Source organism: Mastigoproctus giganteus, chromosome 1 (genome assembly GCF_048544385.1).
Source record: "Mastigoproctus giganteus isolate SK-2022 chromosome 1, ASM4854438v1, whole genome shotgun sequence".
Taxonomy (NCBI): domain Eukaryota; kingdom Metazoa; phylum Arthropoda; class Arachnida; order Uropygi; family Thelyphonidae; genus Mastigoproctus; species Mastigoproctus giganteus.
Window position 1 is genome coordinate 18,806,941 of NC_143575.1, and position 16,660 is coordinate 18,823,600.

General features: G+C 41.8%; 1 protein-coding gene and 1 non-coding gene across 2 annotated transcripts in view; one reads left to right on the forward strand and one right to left on the reverse strand.

Moving 5' to 3' along the window:
• The window catches only part of LOC150090601 (minichromosome maintenance domain-containing protein 2-like), a 45,727-nt gene that overhangs the window by 3,946 nt on the left and 25,121 nt on the right, over nt 1-16,660 (reverse strand). Inside the window, exons 11-15 of the mRNA XM_090386768.1 lie at nt 15,830-15,987; nt 13,890-13,921; nt 13,461-13,605; nt 9,146-9,285; nt 4,538-4,607 (exon numbers count right to left, since the gene is read on the reverse strand). Of these exons, the coding sequence (XP_090242894.1) occupies nt 4,538-4,607; nt 9,146-9,285; nt 13,461-13,605; nt 13,890-13,921; nt 15,830-15,987 (545 nt within the window). The remainder of the gene's footprint in view (nt 1-4,537; nt 4,608-9,145; nt 9,286-13,460; nt 13,606-13,889; nt 13,922-15,829; nt 15,988-16,660) is intronic.
• Nucleotides 5,015-5,096, forward strand: TRNAS-AGA (transfer RNA serine (anticodon AGA)). Its single transcript has one exon. It is a non-coding gene; the product is annotated as a tRNA-Ser (tRNA).

Genomic DNA, 16,660 nt, shown 5'->3' on the forward strand with positions numbered 1-16,660 from the left:
CACATAAAGCCCATCAGCATGTTGGTTGTCAAATAACCACAGCAATCAAATTTATATCGGATTCATTGAAACTCTTTTTTCACATGGTGCATACATGGTCGCACGTTGCGATACTAAAATGGAAACAATTATCAATGACTTCGAAATACATTAAAATTATAGGATTGGAAGGTAGGGCGCCTTCCAATCCTATAATTTTACTGCTGCTCCTGCCAAATGGGCAGGAGCAGCAGTGCATAGCACACGTTTTTTGATTAGACCGGGGTTCGAGCCCGTGACCACCAAATACGGAGGGTGCGGAAAGGTCAGGGAATGACCACCGCATATCCCCGGAGCAATATGGCCTTAGTTGCTAATGCGCCTAAAAAAACAAATAAATTAGAAGGTAGATTCATAACAATGGTCTGGAACGAGCAATGGGTGGCTGAAATTTTGGACTTAGCATGTTAAACTGGTAAGCAGGAGCCATTATCAATCCACTGCAGGCTGGAAGTCTTCCTCAACAATTCATGTTGATAGAAAGGGACCATAATCTGCCACTCTGGTCGAGTGCTGGTTAGCAGAGCGACCGCATTTAGTACTCAAGGGCTTGAACCGCGGTATACTCAAAGAGCGTGTGCTACTGCACTCCCGCCCATAACCACATTTTTTTTTATGAAAACCCCAAACACGAGAAGTATTAGAACCTATAGTACTTAATACCGTGGAGGTGGGAGAAGATGAAAGAAGATATTTGTTGACATCAGACCTGCACTTCTGTTGACTGTAATTTTCAGGAAATACATATGAAGGTTTGTTCCAGAAAATGGCAGTTGAATGAATAAACGAAGAAGATGAAAAGTTGGTTCTGTGAGTTTGAAGTTGGACAGTAAATGAATGTTGGCTGATGGCAGCACGTGATCGGACTGTCTTGAAAGAGTGAGCGGGAATTATTGAAGCCAATTCAGAAGAACAGCGCCCATGGAAGTATCTGTAGAAAAGGCATGCAGCAGAAAAAGTACGTCTATGAGACAGAGAGTGGATGTATATATAATCCTGTCGACGGTGGCATCCTGGCTTACGCCTATCTCCACCTGTATCCGACTGTAAGATAAAAAAAAGAAATCCTTGTCGCCTATAAACGGCCTGAGTGTTTAATGAACAGACCATTCTGCCACCAGAAAGTGTAGAGACTCTGTTAGAGATGAGTCATTAATTAACCTTATTGCCCTATTCTGAATAGAATCTAGAAGCCTGAGAGAGGTTTTGGGGGCACCACCTCAGATGTGGGAACAATATTCCATTGTAGGGTGGATTTACGATTTGTACAGAGTGAACAGGTGTTTGGAAGAAAAGGAACGCCGAGAGCGAAAGAGAAATCCAAGATTTTTAGATGCAGGGGAAGCAATATTTGTAATGTGTTTGTGCCAAGAGAGATTTGAAGTCAGGGTAATCCGCAAATCGGAGTGTCACCAAAGATAAGCATAGGAGCAGAAGAATTCTTTTTTACGAGATATAAGACAGGACTGAGTTTTAGAAGGACTGAAACCTTCTAAAATTCAGTCCTGTTTTTGAATTCCTGTTCTTCTAAAACCTCTTTGCCCCACTGGAGAATTACCTGGAGCTCGGCATTAAAGGAATTCGTAGCGGATATTCGAGAAGTTGAAGCTGATTGAGCACGGCAAGATATCTTAAACTGGAAAGTGGAATGCAATGTGCTATCATCAGCAAAACTATGGATAGGATTTCCGGTTAATGGAAGAAGGTCATTAATATAAAAGAGGAAAAGAGTAGGGGAAAGAATTGAACCTTGGGGGACACCAGCATTAGTGGAGAAGTTAGAAGACAGCCATCTACTATCACCCTCAGTGAGGTCAGAGAGAAAACTGGATATCCAATTACAAAAAAAAACAGTTGGCAACCATAAGATGGAAGATTGTTTAGAAGACCTTTATGCCAAACACGATCAAAAGCCTTTGAGATGTCAAGAGCAACTGCTTGTTTCACCGAAATTTTCCATTGAATTTGTCCATAAATGGGTAACATAAGCCAGAATATCACCAGTGGATCGACACTGACGGAATCCATACTAGCGATCGTTGATCAGATGGAAGGTTTCTAGATAGTTTAAGAGTTGGCTGTTAATTGATTGCTCCTTTACTTAAAAAGTGTAGAAGTAATTGCAATGGAACGATAATTGGATGGGAGGGATTTGTTACCCTTTTTCTAAGCAAATTTATAAGCAGAAGGAAAAACACCTTTGGAATAAGAAAGTAAAAAAAAGGCGACAAAGAACAGGAGTAAGTTCAGGAGCACAGGGTTTGAGAAAAAGTGGAGAAATACCATCAGGACCTGGAGCTTTCTGAGCATCAAGATTCGTAAAAATCTTCTGACACCCTTTTAACGGAAGACCACAGAAGGCATTGAATGGAGCGTGTTGGGAGGTACTTTACCAAGATCATTAATACGAGATGGAACTAGTACGTAAGTTGGAACAAAATTGGGATGCTAGCAGGTAGCTTTATCCTTGGCTGAAATGACAATAGAACCATCTGGTTTTGACAGAGGTGGGAGCATAGATGGGCAAAAGTTGCGGCCAATAGTTTTGGCAAGAGACGAGAAAGTTCGGCTAACAATAGGGTAAGAAGCAAGTTTTCTACTCTTAGCCTGTTCAAAATCTAGTTTGGACTGATTAATAACTGCTTTACAATTGTTGCGAGCTTTGGTGTAGGCAGAAAATGAAACTGGAGATTTGGAAACAAGCCAATTACGATATGCAACATCCTTCTCTCGAACAGCCTTAGGACATTTATTGAAAAACCAAGGTTTAGATAAAAGACGAGATTTTAACTTGGAGTTTGAAATAAAGGATTCCATTCCTACAAGGATAAAGTGTAAAGTATTTGATGTCTAACGGTATCAGGGGTTTCCCTCATCTCTGCGTTGTATGCATTATAGGGGTAACACAGAAGTCTGTGAAAGCCAGAGATTTACAAAAAGTATATGGACAGTACCCTGCTGTGTAATATCATAGTATGTTGTATCTCTGACCATTTAGCCATTAGGCCCCTAGTGGGACCACCCGTTATCCACACTTTCTCCGTGGACGCAGGTCAGGGTGCCCAGTAGATTTATATCAGCACTCTGGCAGGTCCTGCCACCTAATTTCCGGGGATTTCAGTGGCTAGGACCTAAAACAAAAAAAAAAAAAAAAAAAAAGGGTGATTTTCGCTTGAGGAGAACTAGGCCGAGAGGTTTAAGATTGATTAGATTAGATCTGCAAGAATAATTTCACTGATACGATCTGGGCAAACGTTGGCATCAGAAGTTTTGAAACAATAATCTGACCAAGGAAAAGAAATAAAGAAATCTCGCAGGTCATCCCATTTTGCATTTTTGTAATGGCAAACAACACGAGGTTGGGAATAGCCATAAGATAAAGGCTCCATTGGAGAAGAGACAATCACCAAGTTGTGATCTGAGGTGCCTATAGGACCACTCACTTCGACCGTCTACTTAGAAGGGTTGTTTAAGAGATAATGATCAAGCGTGTTGGCTGTATGGTTTGGATTGTCCTGTATTCCGGTAGGTAAATGAACAATCTCAAAGAGCACCAAGCGATTAGTGGAGTTGGGAGAACGGTAGAGACAACAGATGAATTTGACAGAATGAGGTTGAGAGATTTTTAGAAGATCGAAAAGAAAAGATTCCAAATTACCAAGCCTCTGACAGGGAACGGACATATGCACAAGTACTACCTTTGAGGCGGAAGGAATCATACAGCGAATAATTTGGGCAACTGAGATGAGCAGCGGTTGAGTCAACTGATAACTGAGATTCGGTCAGAAAAAGTACATGGGTTTGGCAGACTGCAAGTGGAAATGGACATCGTTGAGATTAGAACTGAGACCACGTATATTTGTGAAATATACAATGTCCCCCGCATACAGACTACTCGGACTCCATCCAGTCACTGTCTGGTAGAGTAGAGGTAGCAAGATTATACACTAGCTGATCCGGAAGCCTCCTAGAGAGTTACCAATAGGTTTGATCCGGTGTACTAACCAGAGGTCAGCCTGCGAACACCGTTTTAGAGCTGCACCCTCGAAATGTAAGGAAGTTTGGATCTCGTCATGATGTCCGTCATAACCTCAAAAGTCATCAGTCATACTGCATGGTGGAAGAGATGGGGAAGGATTGACCGGAACTTAGTTCTGGAGATTACACATGGGTTCCACCACTTCAAGCCTCCAATAAGCAAAGTGGTGGTATTGCACCGGTTGATGAGAGTCATCTACCACTTGGCTACGGAAGCCGTTTTTGGACTTAGGAAAGGCATAAATGCTGAATACCAATACTACTAATTTGAAGAATGCCTTCATACAATTAAAGCAATTTTTTTTGTCTTTTCCGTAAATTATATTCATCAAAAAAAAAAAAAAAAATCTCTCTCACACACACACACAGTAAATAATAAATGTTCAGAATACAAACATAGGTTAATCCAAGTATTATTACCGAATCTTGATGTGATATTTTCTTCATATAATAATATTGCCATCAGAGCATCATCGGAAGTAACAATTTTCCTTAGCGATAGCTTGGCGAAACTTTGAGACAGAGACGTCCTGTAAATAAAAAATAAGAAATATAAATAACATGCGTAGTACATCCGTTTCTTTGATTTTTTTTTTTTTTTTTTGTTGTTGGCGCATCGGCTTCTATGGCCATAATGCACCTCCCAAAGTTTTTGCAGTACTTTGATGCAAACCCGAAGCGGGATTCGAACCCGCGACCTTTGGCAGGCACTTTGCCCACCCGGCTAGCGCCGACCGGGCTAGCCGGGTGGGACATGTCTACATTTCCCCTTGTATGGCGCAGATGAGGGAAAACACTGGTGGCGCCTGACTCTAAATACTATGCCACTACTATTTGAAAGGGGACATGTCCCCTTCGAATAGTACTAGAAATGGCAAATGTACAGAGTAAACTGAATCCTATCAGGTAATTGTAATAACAAAAGCATTTTCACAAGGCAGTCGTGGCCGAGTGGTTAAGGCGACGGACTAGAAATCCGTTGGGGTCTCCCCGCACAGGTTCGAATCCTGTCGACTGCGATTTTTTTTTTTTTCTTGCCCAAACGAGTGACTGTTCAATATATAAATGGTAATTTTATCGAGTCATGTTAATAATTGCAGCAGTCATCGAAAAAGGAAACGAATGATTTTTATGGAAATAAATAGCCAATGATAGACAGAAGATGGCGCCACTATACAAATGCATTTGGATTGTCATGGCACCTGCAACGGTCTATCGTTTAAACTCATTCAAAATCGATTATTCTAAAAATAAATGTAAACCCTCAAGCCAAGAAAAAAAAAAAAAAAAAAAACCCACATGATAACAAAAACCGATAAGCCATGCAGCGTCTAACTTTTGACTTTGCATTGTCATCAATGATAGAGTACGATCTTGAAAATCTGCCTCTTTTAATGGCCGGTTACTGAGAAGAAAAGTCTGCCTAAATAAGTGCCATCTGAGAGAAAAACAGAATAGTAAATACCCTTAACCCCCTCTCTCACCCCATGCCTCTTTCTTATGAACACTAATGAACGTACTCAATCATTGGTAGCCTAGGAAGTATTGGATATCGTAATGCCTAAATTCAAATATAGGAAAGAAGGCTTCTGGCAATCTCAGCAGACAAATTACTTTATTTTTATATCAATTGATTCAGATGCTTATCATAGGAAATCTCTAGAATACTTTCATGGTGCAATGCTGTGTCTTTGAACACAGGCTTAGTATTTTCTGACATCGCATTCGCTAGCATAATTAACTTTTTTTATTATTGTTATAATCGTTAACATCGCGACACTGTTCCTAATTAGCTAAAATATCGGGTGTATACACAAGCATAACATTACCCATTACATATTTATTTATGCAGAATGTAAAATAAAATATGTAGTCGTTAGTTTAATGTCGCATTAGTATCTCGGGAACTCATATCTTGTACTTTCTTATTAAGAGGAGACAAAGAATAACTGAAGCATTTGTTACCGCAATTACCTGCCCTTTTAAAGGGCCCATTATAAACAAAAGAATTCCGGTTTACTTCGCAGTGGTGCTCAACACTCGTTCATTCAAAAATTATTTTGAAGACTAAATGCACAAGGCATAACAAGTTATGGGTGAAAATAACTACATATCGGTGTATATACACCATAGTTTACCCATAAATTTAACTACATAGTAGTGTAACAACATCGTTTGATTTTATCTCATATTGGGGCTACCTTCACAACGAGATACCAGGTATTGCACTACTTCGAGTAAATAGCGCTTCTGTAGCCAACAAGCTCCGAAACGCGTCTGGGTGGTGGTGCCCACTGAGAATATATAATAGTAGTCTCCTCTACTAGAGAAACGCTATTTATTCGAAGTAGTGCAATACCTGGTATCTTGTTGTGAAGGTAGCCACAATATGAGATGAATTCGATTACCATCGGTGACGGGAGGAATTTTTATAGGTATTTTTCGCAACATGGCTGAGGTAGCCGTTCTCAGGGGAGGCTAGTATGGTTTTTTTTTCCCCGAAACTCGTGTTTCTCGTCCAGTCCAATATTGCCTTTGTCGCTGATACTCCTAAAATCCAAGAAGAACAACTAAATTACGATTATACACAAAAACAGAACTCATAAGATATATATACGAATATACATATACTATATACAGCGATGAGCCAAAACATTATGACCAGCGAGTCGTTATGCAAATCGAAGCAACTGCAGGTGAACTACGGCGCGTGCGCGGGTTGGGACATGGTATAAAAAACACCTGATACTGAATACCGTTAATCAGTGTTACTCTTGTTCTTCAGATGGGAAAGGCAGCGGACTTAAGCGAGTTTGACAAAGGCCAAATTGTAATGGTCAGACGACTGGGTCAAAGCATATCTGAAACGGTACGGATAGTGGGATGCTCACGGTCAGACGTGGTTTAGTACCTACCGAAAGTGGTCCGAGGAGGGAAAACCCACGAACCGCCGGCAAGGTGTTGGACGACCACGGCTCATCGATACTCGAGGTGTGCGAAGGCTTTCCCGGATGGGACGTGGCAACAGAAGAGTGACTGTGGCGCAACTCGCCGGTAATTGAAATGTTGGCGACTGGAGTAATGTGTCATAACGCACAGTACATCGAACACTACTGAAAATGGTGCTGCGTAACCGCAGGACGCTCCGAGTGCCCAGGTTCACTGGCGATAGCGCCTACAATGGGCACGCGAGCATCGAAACTGGACCTTGGGTGATTGGAAGAAGGTCATCTGGTCCAATGAATCATGTTTCCTGTTGCACCATGTGGACGGCCGGGTACGTGTGCGTCGTTTACCAGGGGAAGAGATGGCGCCTCGAGCCACTGTGGGACGAAAACAAGCTAGTGGCGGCGGTGTCGTGCTTTGGGCGATGTTCAGCTGGGATACTCTGGGTCCAGTCATCCATGTGCCAGGCACTCTGACGTCTACCACCTACCAAAACAATTGGAATGTATTCTGCCATCGAAATTGACTTGCAGCCACCACCCACTTGAAGACTGCCCTGATCGCCATCGGACGGAACCTCTGTCTCATGAATGACGCCAAATTGGACCAGATACCCAAATTGGATTCTTTACCTACAGTGACAACGTGCTCTCTACTGCCAATTCCTGATGGCGATCTATACCAAAAAAAAACCAAACTATTATATTTAGGCCACCCGAATAATTAAATTCATCTGCCGTGCCGTGTCTTATGTCTGTTAATTGCGTGTGTTCTATGGTAGATTTGTCTGTTTGCTGGACGAAAAACGGCAGTTTCTGTGGAGAAACTGCCGTTTTCTCGGCAGTTTCTCCACATGCCGTAGATAGAAACTTGCTATCTACACCTGCGACTGACTAACTCAGCCACGGAGTGAAAAAAGCCCATTAAAGTTCCTCGCGTCATCGACGGGATTCGAGCCCGGGCCTTTTCCACCCGGTGTGGGGAGGACGGTGACGATACCACTGCGCTACACGCGCAGACTATGGCGATCTTGTCTGGTACCTTTTTCTTAATTTTCCTCAGCGCGGGGGTGAGGAAGCAGTTCTGGCTCTTTCCCTCCCCGGCCAACCTTTATCCTTCTCCTGGTGGGGCACGGACCTGCCTCACTGAACATCCTGGGGTCGCCTTCTCTATCGTCCAAATACTTTTGTCCTTTCCCCCCAGCCATCAGTCTTCCCCGACTCTGCCACACCCCACACAAACTGCAAAAACTTTAATTTCGTTCAAATTAAACCGCACAAACCTCATTTTGCTTTTCTGATTCCAGTGCTCATCCTTACCGACCTATTTTTTTTTCTTTTTTTTTTTTTAAGGCCCTAGCCACCGAAATCTCAGAAAACTAGGTGGCAGGATCTACCAGAGCATATATAAGCTACTGGGTTCCTGGTCTGCCTACACGGGGCGTAAGTGGGGCAATGTTGGGGCCCAACTGGGGTCCAGTGGCTAAACGACCAGAAGAAAAACGGTACACGACACTGAACGATCCAAGACCCACACACTTTTTAATCTCTGGCATTTAAAGCATACTGTAAACGTAAACTACGCGGAGATTGGGAAACCCCTGGTGCCGCTTGACCCTAAATACACTTACATTTACACATCTAAACATCATATCTGACCAGGTACACCCTTTCATAGCAATAGTCTTCCTCTCTGGCGATGAGTCTTTCAGCAGGATAATGGGCCATGCCACACCGCCCAGTTTGTTCGAGAGTGGTTAGCAAAACATGAGTAAGACTTCCCGGTATAGCCCTAGCTTCCAAATTCCCCAGACATCAATCCCATCGAGCATCTGTAGTTTGTGTTGGAACAGCAACTTTGATCTGGGGCGTCTTAATCACGGACCTTACAGGAGTTAAAGGATCTGCTGGTTACGTGTTGGTACCATATACCACGAGACACATTTAGAAATCTTGAAGCGTCCATGCCTCGCCGGGTACGAGCTGTTTTGGCTGCACCTGGAGGACCAACATCATATTAGGTAGGTGGTCATAATATTTTGGCTCATCGGTGTATATACGTATATATATTTATCAAAAAAAACATTGTTCCAAACACTATGCATAATATTTGAATTACTTACAAGGTTGATACAGCAACAAGAGGAAATTCGGTTGTCCCTCTGCAGTTTCGAACTCTCCTACTAGCTATGTAGTATCCTTGAATAAGATGTTCGGCTTCTTCGGAAAATGATACCGTTATCCGACGAGCATAATCTAAGAACTAGAAAGGCCATATATATATATTCATAGATTTATTCAGAGATTCAGGGACGTTCAAAAGGTGTCCTTTTGAACGTCCCTGGTTTTTAAACATCTTGCAAAAGAAAACTTAGGAAATATTAACTTTTACTGGGAAAGAAAACACACAAACAGTTTATAATAACAAAAAGTCAGCAGACTTGTACATCTATTGGTGCAACGAAGAATATCCAAACGATACTCGATTTCAAAGTCTCGTTCCAACGTATCTGCACAGATGGTGGCAATTGCTTACGCGATGCTTATACGTAAGGTCGCTACAGTAGACATCTTAATGGAATAAACCATGCCTTTCACAGAGCTCCAGAAGAAGAAATCTAAACGAATTATGTCAGGTGAATGAGGAATTCACCTCAAAGCAGTGAGCACCTGCAAGATCCAATGAGATTCCTGCAGGATTCCTGGAACGGTATCGATCAAGAAGAAGAACGATCCGATAATCATGTCTTTCATAAGACTGAACTACACATTCACTCGTTAGGCTGACTCGAATGTGTTGTTGGATACAGTGCGGTTTTTCAGAAGCCCATATTCAAGCATTGTGTCAGTTAACGTTTCCCGAAACGTGAAATATTGCCTCGTTGGAAAACATAACATGACCTCAAGAAATCGTGGCTTTGACCGATGCGATCAAAAATATCAATAATTATTATTATTATTACTAGCCACATAGTGCAAGGAAGCTGAGGCTTATGCTGCACCAGCCAAAAAAAATTCTGAAAATTCCGAGTTACCCTGAGAGAAGGGAATCACCAAGAAAGAGAAGAATGATGATATTCAGCTCAGGACCCTGAGTTGGCCAAGCCCATACTCACCAGATGTGAGCCCCTGGGGGCAACTACGAAGTTGTGTCGCAGTGGTTCGTCACTAAGCTTGATTTCTTGAACTATTTGCGATTTATAGGAGTACAAACGGAGATGCTTGTGACGACCTTGTGCAGAATTGCACGGGACATGTTCAATTCCCTTGATGCACACCTGATTGATCTGCGAACTACTACGAACAAAGACAACTCGTAACTCTTGAACTCGCTCTTCTGAGAAGCTTTGGCGACCTCCTCCATGTTGCTTCTACGCATTACCGGTATTCAAAAATGTCCTGTACCACCTCTTTGGGTCAGTTGAATCTTTTTTGAACACACGTAAAAATTGCCTATGAACCGGGACAACAGATTTGCTTTCTGAAAACTACACCACTGCCTGTTCTTTCTCTTGCACTGACGCAATTTTTACACAAACACAATTTGACACAACAGCAGCAGCGCTGTGGCCTCGATCACAGCGCGTTTCAAAACTTCTACATTGAAACATCACCATACTTCCCTCTACTGGCTCCCACTACGTTGCTAACACATGAATTTTAACCAACTTTTAAAATCATGGACATTCAAAATAGATACCCTGCGTAAATGTATATAACAGTATACTGTATATGACACCACTACAGAGAAATTAAGGTTAAAGTTTATACACAATTTTACGAACTTCAAATTAATTTAATAATTAAATATAAATTTATTCGAACATTTTATGGTATCCATATTATATACACTGGAAGGATAAAATTCATAGGATACCTGGTTCCTGGGCAACGCGACGCTGTTACCCCTCCTTCTACTGGATGAACCCACTGCTTGACAGGTATATACGTACACTGCCTTCACGTAGACGATAATTCGATGTCAGTATGGATAAATGTCGTGAGTTAATCGATTTCGAAAGAGGGGTGATAGTGGGTGCCCGAGGCATGGCTCACTCTATTGCAAAGGTGGTACAGAAATTGCACTATCCCCATTCGACAATATTAAGAGTGTATCGGGAATACGCCATTTCCGGAATAACATCTGATCGAGGACAGCGCTAAAAAAAAAAAAAAAAACTATTATTTTAAGGCTATCCGAATAATCAAATTCATCTGCTGTGCTGTGTATCTTATATCTGTTAATTGCGTGGGTTCTCTGGTCAATTTGCCTGTTTGTTGGATGAAAAAACCCCAGTTTCTGGGTTAAAAGCCTTGCTATCTACGCCTAAGACCGACTAACTCAGCCACGGAGTGAAAAAAGCCCATTAAAGTTCCTCTCGTCATCGACGGGATTCGAACCCGGACCTTTTCCACCCGGTGTGGGGAGGACGGTGACGATACCACTGTGCTACACGCGCAGACCCGTCAACAGCACTGTGGGCGGAAAAATTTGGTGGATAAACGTGGCCGTCTGTCTCCATTGTTTCAGCCATCCGGAGAGATAAAGTGGCACAAATCACCGCCAACTTTAACGAGGAAGGTGCCAGAAACGTCTTCACCAAGACCATGAGGCGATCATTAGCCGCAATAGGTTATGGGAACCGCCAACCCACCAGAGTTCCATTGCTAACACCACAGCACAGAACTCTACGCCTCAACTGGGAGAAAAAATATCGGCACTGGACCTTGGATGATTGGAGACGGGTCTTCTGGTTAGATGAGTCCAGTTTCCAGTTATTTCGAGCGGACTGGAGGGTGCGTATCTGGCGGAAACCGCACGAAGCTATGCACCTGTCATGTCAACAAGGAACTGTTCAGGCAGGTGTAAAGTGTAAAGTGTAAAGTGTGTTTAGGGTCTAATGGCACCAGGGGTTTCCCCCATCTCCGTGTAGTCTACATTGTCGTGTGTTACAGAACACTGTAAAGGCCAGAGATTTAAAAGTGTATGGATATTGTTGGATGTAGTGTCGTGTACCGTTGTTCATCTGGCCATTTAGCCGCTGGATCCCTACTGAGGCCCAACGTTGCCCACACTTAGCCCCGTGGAGGCAAGCCAGGTACACCAGTATTTTTAAATAAGTACTCTGGCAGGTCCTACCACCTAATTTCCTGGGATTTCAGTGGCTATGACCCGAAAAAAAAAAAAAAAAAAAAAAAAGGGGGGGTGTGCTAGAGTTTGGGTCAGGCCAAAGGAGTTTTAAGTTATACAGTGTTGGAATTAAGAATTTTGGGTGTAGGGCTAGGATAATTTTGACATGTGATGAACGCTAGTTGGAAAGCTAGAGGGGGAGGGGAGACTAAAGGCTGGGGGGATGAGAGACAGAAGTATAGGGTCGATAGAGTAGATGACCTCAAAATCAGTGAGGCAGGCCCATGCCACACCAGAAGGAAAGAGGGGGCGGCGGGAAGGAGACAAGGGAACCGTCACCTCCTCCCTGCCAGGACAGGGGAGAAACAGGGCCGTGCAAGGGCAGGTGGACGGTCAGTAATGGTCTGCCGACCGGGCTAGCCGGGTGGGTAAAGTACCTGCCTAGCAACTCAAAGGTCACGGGTTCGACCTTTGAGTTGCTAGGCAGGTACTTTTTGTGGCCATAATGCACCTCCCAAAAACCTTGGGAGGTGCATTATGGCCACAGAAGCCGATGCGCCAACAACTAACAAAAAAAAAAAAAGTAATGGTCTATGGCGTGGTCAACTGTCATACGTTGGGACCTCTGGTACGTCTAGATGCATCTCTGAACGGTCCAGGTTACGTGTCCATCCTTGCAGACCATCTGCATCCCTTCATGGTCATCGTGCACCCACAGGGCAATGGACTTTTCCAGCAGAACAATACGCCTCCCCATAGAGCCGTGGTGACTAGAACATGGTTCGAAGTGCATTCCGCAGATTTTACCACCATGGAATGTCCTCCCCATTCACTGGACATGACTCCTGAAGAGCATCTTTGGGATGCTGTGGAAACGTCCGTTCGAGCTTTGGCTCCTCCACTCAGAAATGCGCCGGTATTATAGACAGCGGTGTAGCAAGCATGGATGAAAATACCTGTGGAAGGCCTTCGTGAACTAATGGACTCAATGTCTCGTCGTGTGACTGTCCTTATCCGGGCGAAAGGTGGGCCCAACTGTTTCTAGGTAGGTATCCCATAATTTCGGTCCACTCAGTGTACAATTATACACCGCCCAACATGGCCTAAGTTGCCAATGAGCGTAAACCTTACAATAAACACAGAAACAAACTCCTACTACATAAATACAATGCACTACCATGGTGCATGAAGTCACGTTTGAAGTTTTCCTAATGCAAAACTATCCCAGCGTATGTCGCCTCTCTGCTTGAGCCCATTTTGACAAGTTTCGTTTCATTAATGATTATAAAATTTTAAAGCATACGTACTTTCCTCCAATCTTCGTCTGATATGTTTAGTAGTTCCATAGATGCCTCAATGCCCGTTGCTCTTTGAATGACGTCAGCACAAAGTAATCGCTCAGTAAAATCTCTACCATCGGTGTTGTCCGTTACATAAAGTAACCCAAAAGCGCTAAAAGAAAAAAAAAAAAGATTCCTAAAAAAACTGCCGAAATAAATATTTGTAAAATATAAGTATCTCTAAAAATACGATAATTGTTTTACTCACACCATTCTATTATAATATTTCTTCCCCAAATAAGAAAGAATGCCTAACGTTATAAGCAGATAGAAAACGTCAACTACAATTTACTTGTCGATTAAAAAATTATTCAAGGAATTATTTTATAATTTAATAAATATTTAGCAGTAATTCAAATTTGGATTAAGATTTCGGAAAATAATTATACCACGTACTTTATGGTCTTCATTTGCACCTTGTTCAAGTCCTGAAAGAATTTAAAAAAGAAAACGCAATTGAAAAAATAACAGTTGAAGTTTATACATAAGTTCATATTAATTTTGGATTTTGTTAAATTTCTTTCTCTCTCTCTCTCTCTGTTTTATTATTATTATTATTATTTTAGGGTTACCAGTAATTAAATACATTAACCCGTATTTGTGTCTGTAAATTGCGTATGTTCTATGGTTGATTTGACTGTTTTGCTGGACGAAAAAACCCCAGTTACTGGGGAGAAAAACCTTGCTATCTACGCCTGAGACCCACTAACTCAGCCACGGAGTGAAAAAAGCCCATTAAAGTTCCTCGCGTCATCGACGGGATTCGAACCCAGGCCTTTTCCACCCGGTGTGGGGAGGACAGTGACGATACCACTATGCTACCCGCGCAGACTCTCTCTGTTTTAGGATGTATAGGCCCTCGTGGTAGCACAGTTGGTAGGATCGTCGCCCTTTCCACATCGGGTGGAAAAGACCTGAGTTCGAGTCCCGCCGACAACGGGAGGAATTCATACGCCTTTTCCACAACGTGGCTGAGTTAGTTGGTCTCAGGCGAAGGTAGTTGCTTTTTTCCCGGAAACTCTGGTTTTTCATCCAGCAAAAAGAAAATGGAATTCAGAACACGCAATTTACAGACAATCTACACGACGCAATACGGCCTTAGTCGTTGATGCTTCTAAAACCCTACTACAACAAACAACAATAGAATTATAGCTTTACTCCAAGATTTAAATGAGTTATGTTCAGAAGGTGTTCGTATAAAAATAAATTAGGTTACTTTGCATCGAAGCACGGTTCGTTCTAAATTAGCAGGCAGATACCGTAATCAGAGATAATAAATCTTCACATTTTCAGAATTCTAAAGAATCTCTCGGAGCTAAAACATTTAAAAGGTAAGAAATAATCAAATCTGACAAAGGAATATAAGGAGATGACTTAATGCAAATCTCGGCATGCAAATATACCATAATGACAATGTACACGCGGACATCAAAGCAATTGATCATTCTGAAGCAATGGAAGAGAGGCGAAGTCGAGCTACGTGACACGAATGAAAGTGAATCTTGTACGTGCCAATAAGCACAAATCACTCGCTGCGAACTTTGGAGTGCACCTTATTTCCTCTTCCAGCGAAGAGGAAATAAGGTTCCTCAACAGCGAGCCAAGAGGTATGGAGTAATAGGAACAATTTTAAACTAACCTAGAATAGGATACAGACTTGAAAGAAACCAAATAAGAACGTCAGAGAAAATACTTGTTACTCTTATGCATTAAGAGGATGCATAAGAATAACAGATGAGTAGACGATCAAGGACAGAAATTTTTAGTGGGATGAAAACCCAGTCACCAGGAGGAAGAAATCATATAACTGATCATTTAAGTTGAATATTATTTAAAAAATGCTCATAACAATTTTTCTGTCTAGTCAGAATTGGAATCTGGATCTTAAAAAACAAGGTAGAACAAAATTGGGAGCATGATAACTGCGAGGACTGCAGAATTAAATTCAAAATTCAAAAGTTCTGTTTTAAAACGAGACAGACAATGGAGGTGCAAAGCACGTTCTGAAATGAGGCTTAGAGAAGGGAACGCTTTATCGAGAAAGAAAGACTCTTAAGGTCTTCATGAACACACAAAGACCTTAAGATATTACCAGATATTTCAATTCTGAAAAGTGGAATGATAACTAGGAGCTCAACTCCTGGTCCAAATGAACACACGTTTCAAACAAACACAGAGAATAAAAGCGGACAGTTCCCCTGAGGAAAGATTGAGAATTCTAGAAGAACGATTGAAAAATGGCATAAACTCACATATCACACATATACTAAATTGACAGTATTTAAATATATTTCACTCACATGACAAATTTTATAATTAGTAATCGTTGAAATTACCATTTTGATAAACGCATCATCGTCCGTTTCAGTCTTTAATTTACCACCAGAATAGGCATATCCCCACAAATCAGAGTGGGACGGGATTGTAATCTGATGTCCAAGAACGCTAATGAATTGCTGAGGTACTTCCATAACAACGTATTCATTATCCAGCACTGAAAATTAAAAGTATTGATATTAGTAAAAAGAAATGTCATTTTAGTGTTTCTTTACTGAAAATGTAATCCACTGGATGATTTTTTGTATGGAACGCTGAATGATATAATTGTCTACGCGGTAGCGCAGTTGTTATAATCCCCATCTTCCACACCGTGTGAAAAAGCTCGCGTTCGAATCCTACCAACGAGGCGAGGAACTTTTTTTGAGTTTTCTTCACTCAGTGGTTGAAAACCCTTGAATTCAAGGTCCTCGCCTCAACGGAAACTCTGATTTTTCGTACAGCAAAATAGCCAAATCGAACACTGAGAGGCCCTCATATTCTGAAAACGAGACAAATTTGCAAACTGTGTGTGGTGGATAGTTAATGGTAAAATTCTTGTAAATGTGATCCCAAATAAAACCTAAGTTCATATTATAAAACGAATAAATTATGAAAGGAAAAAAAAGTACTAGTTTTGATTGCCTTTTCTGACATTTACCACACCACGGTTATAAAAGATAAGAAGATTGTTATTTGGCTCTACACAGAACGAAACGTCTGATGAACACTGGGCTTTGATCGAGATATTTCAGATCTTCAGTTTCCATATTCAGTTTCCACCTAAGGACATAGCTCAGATGAAAAACAAAAATGCTCGAATAGGTTTTATGGCTTATTGTATCTTGAGT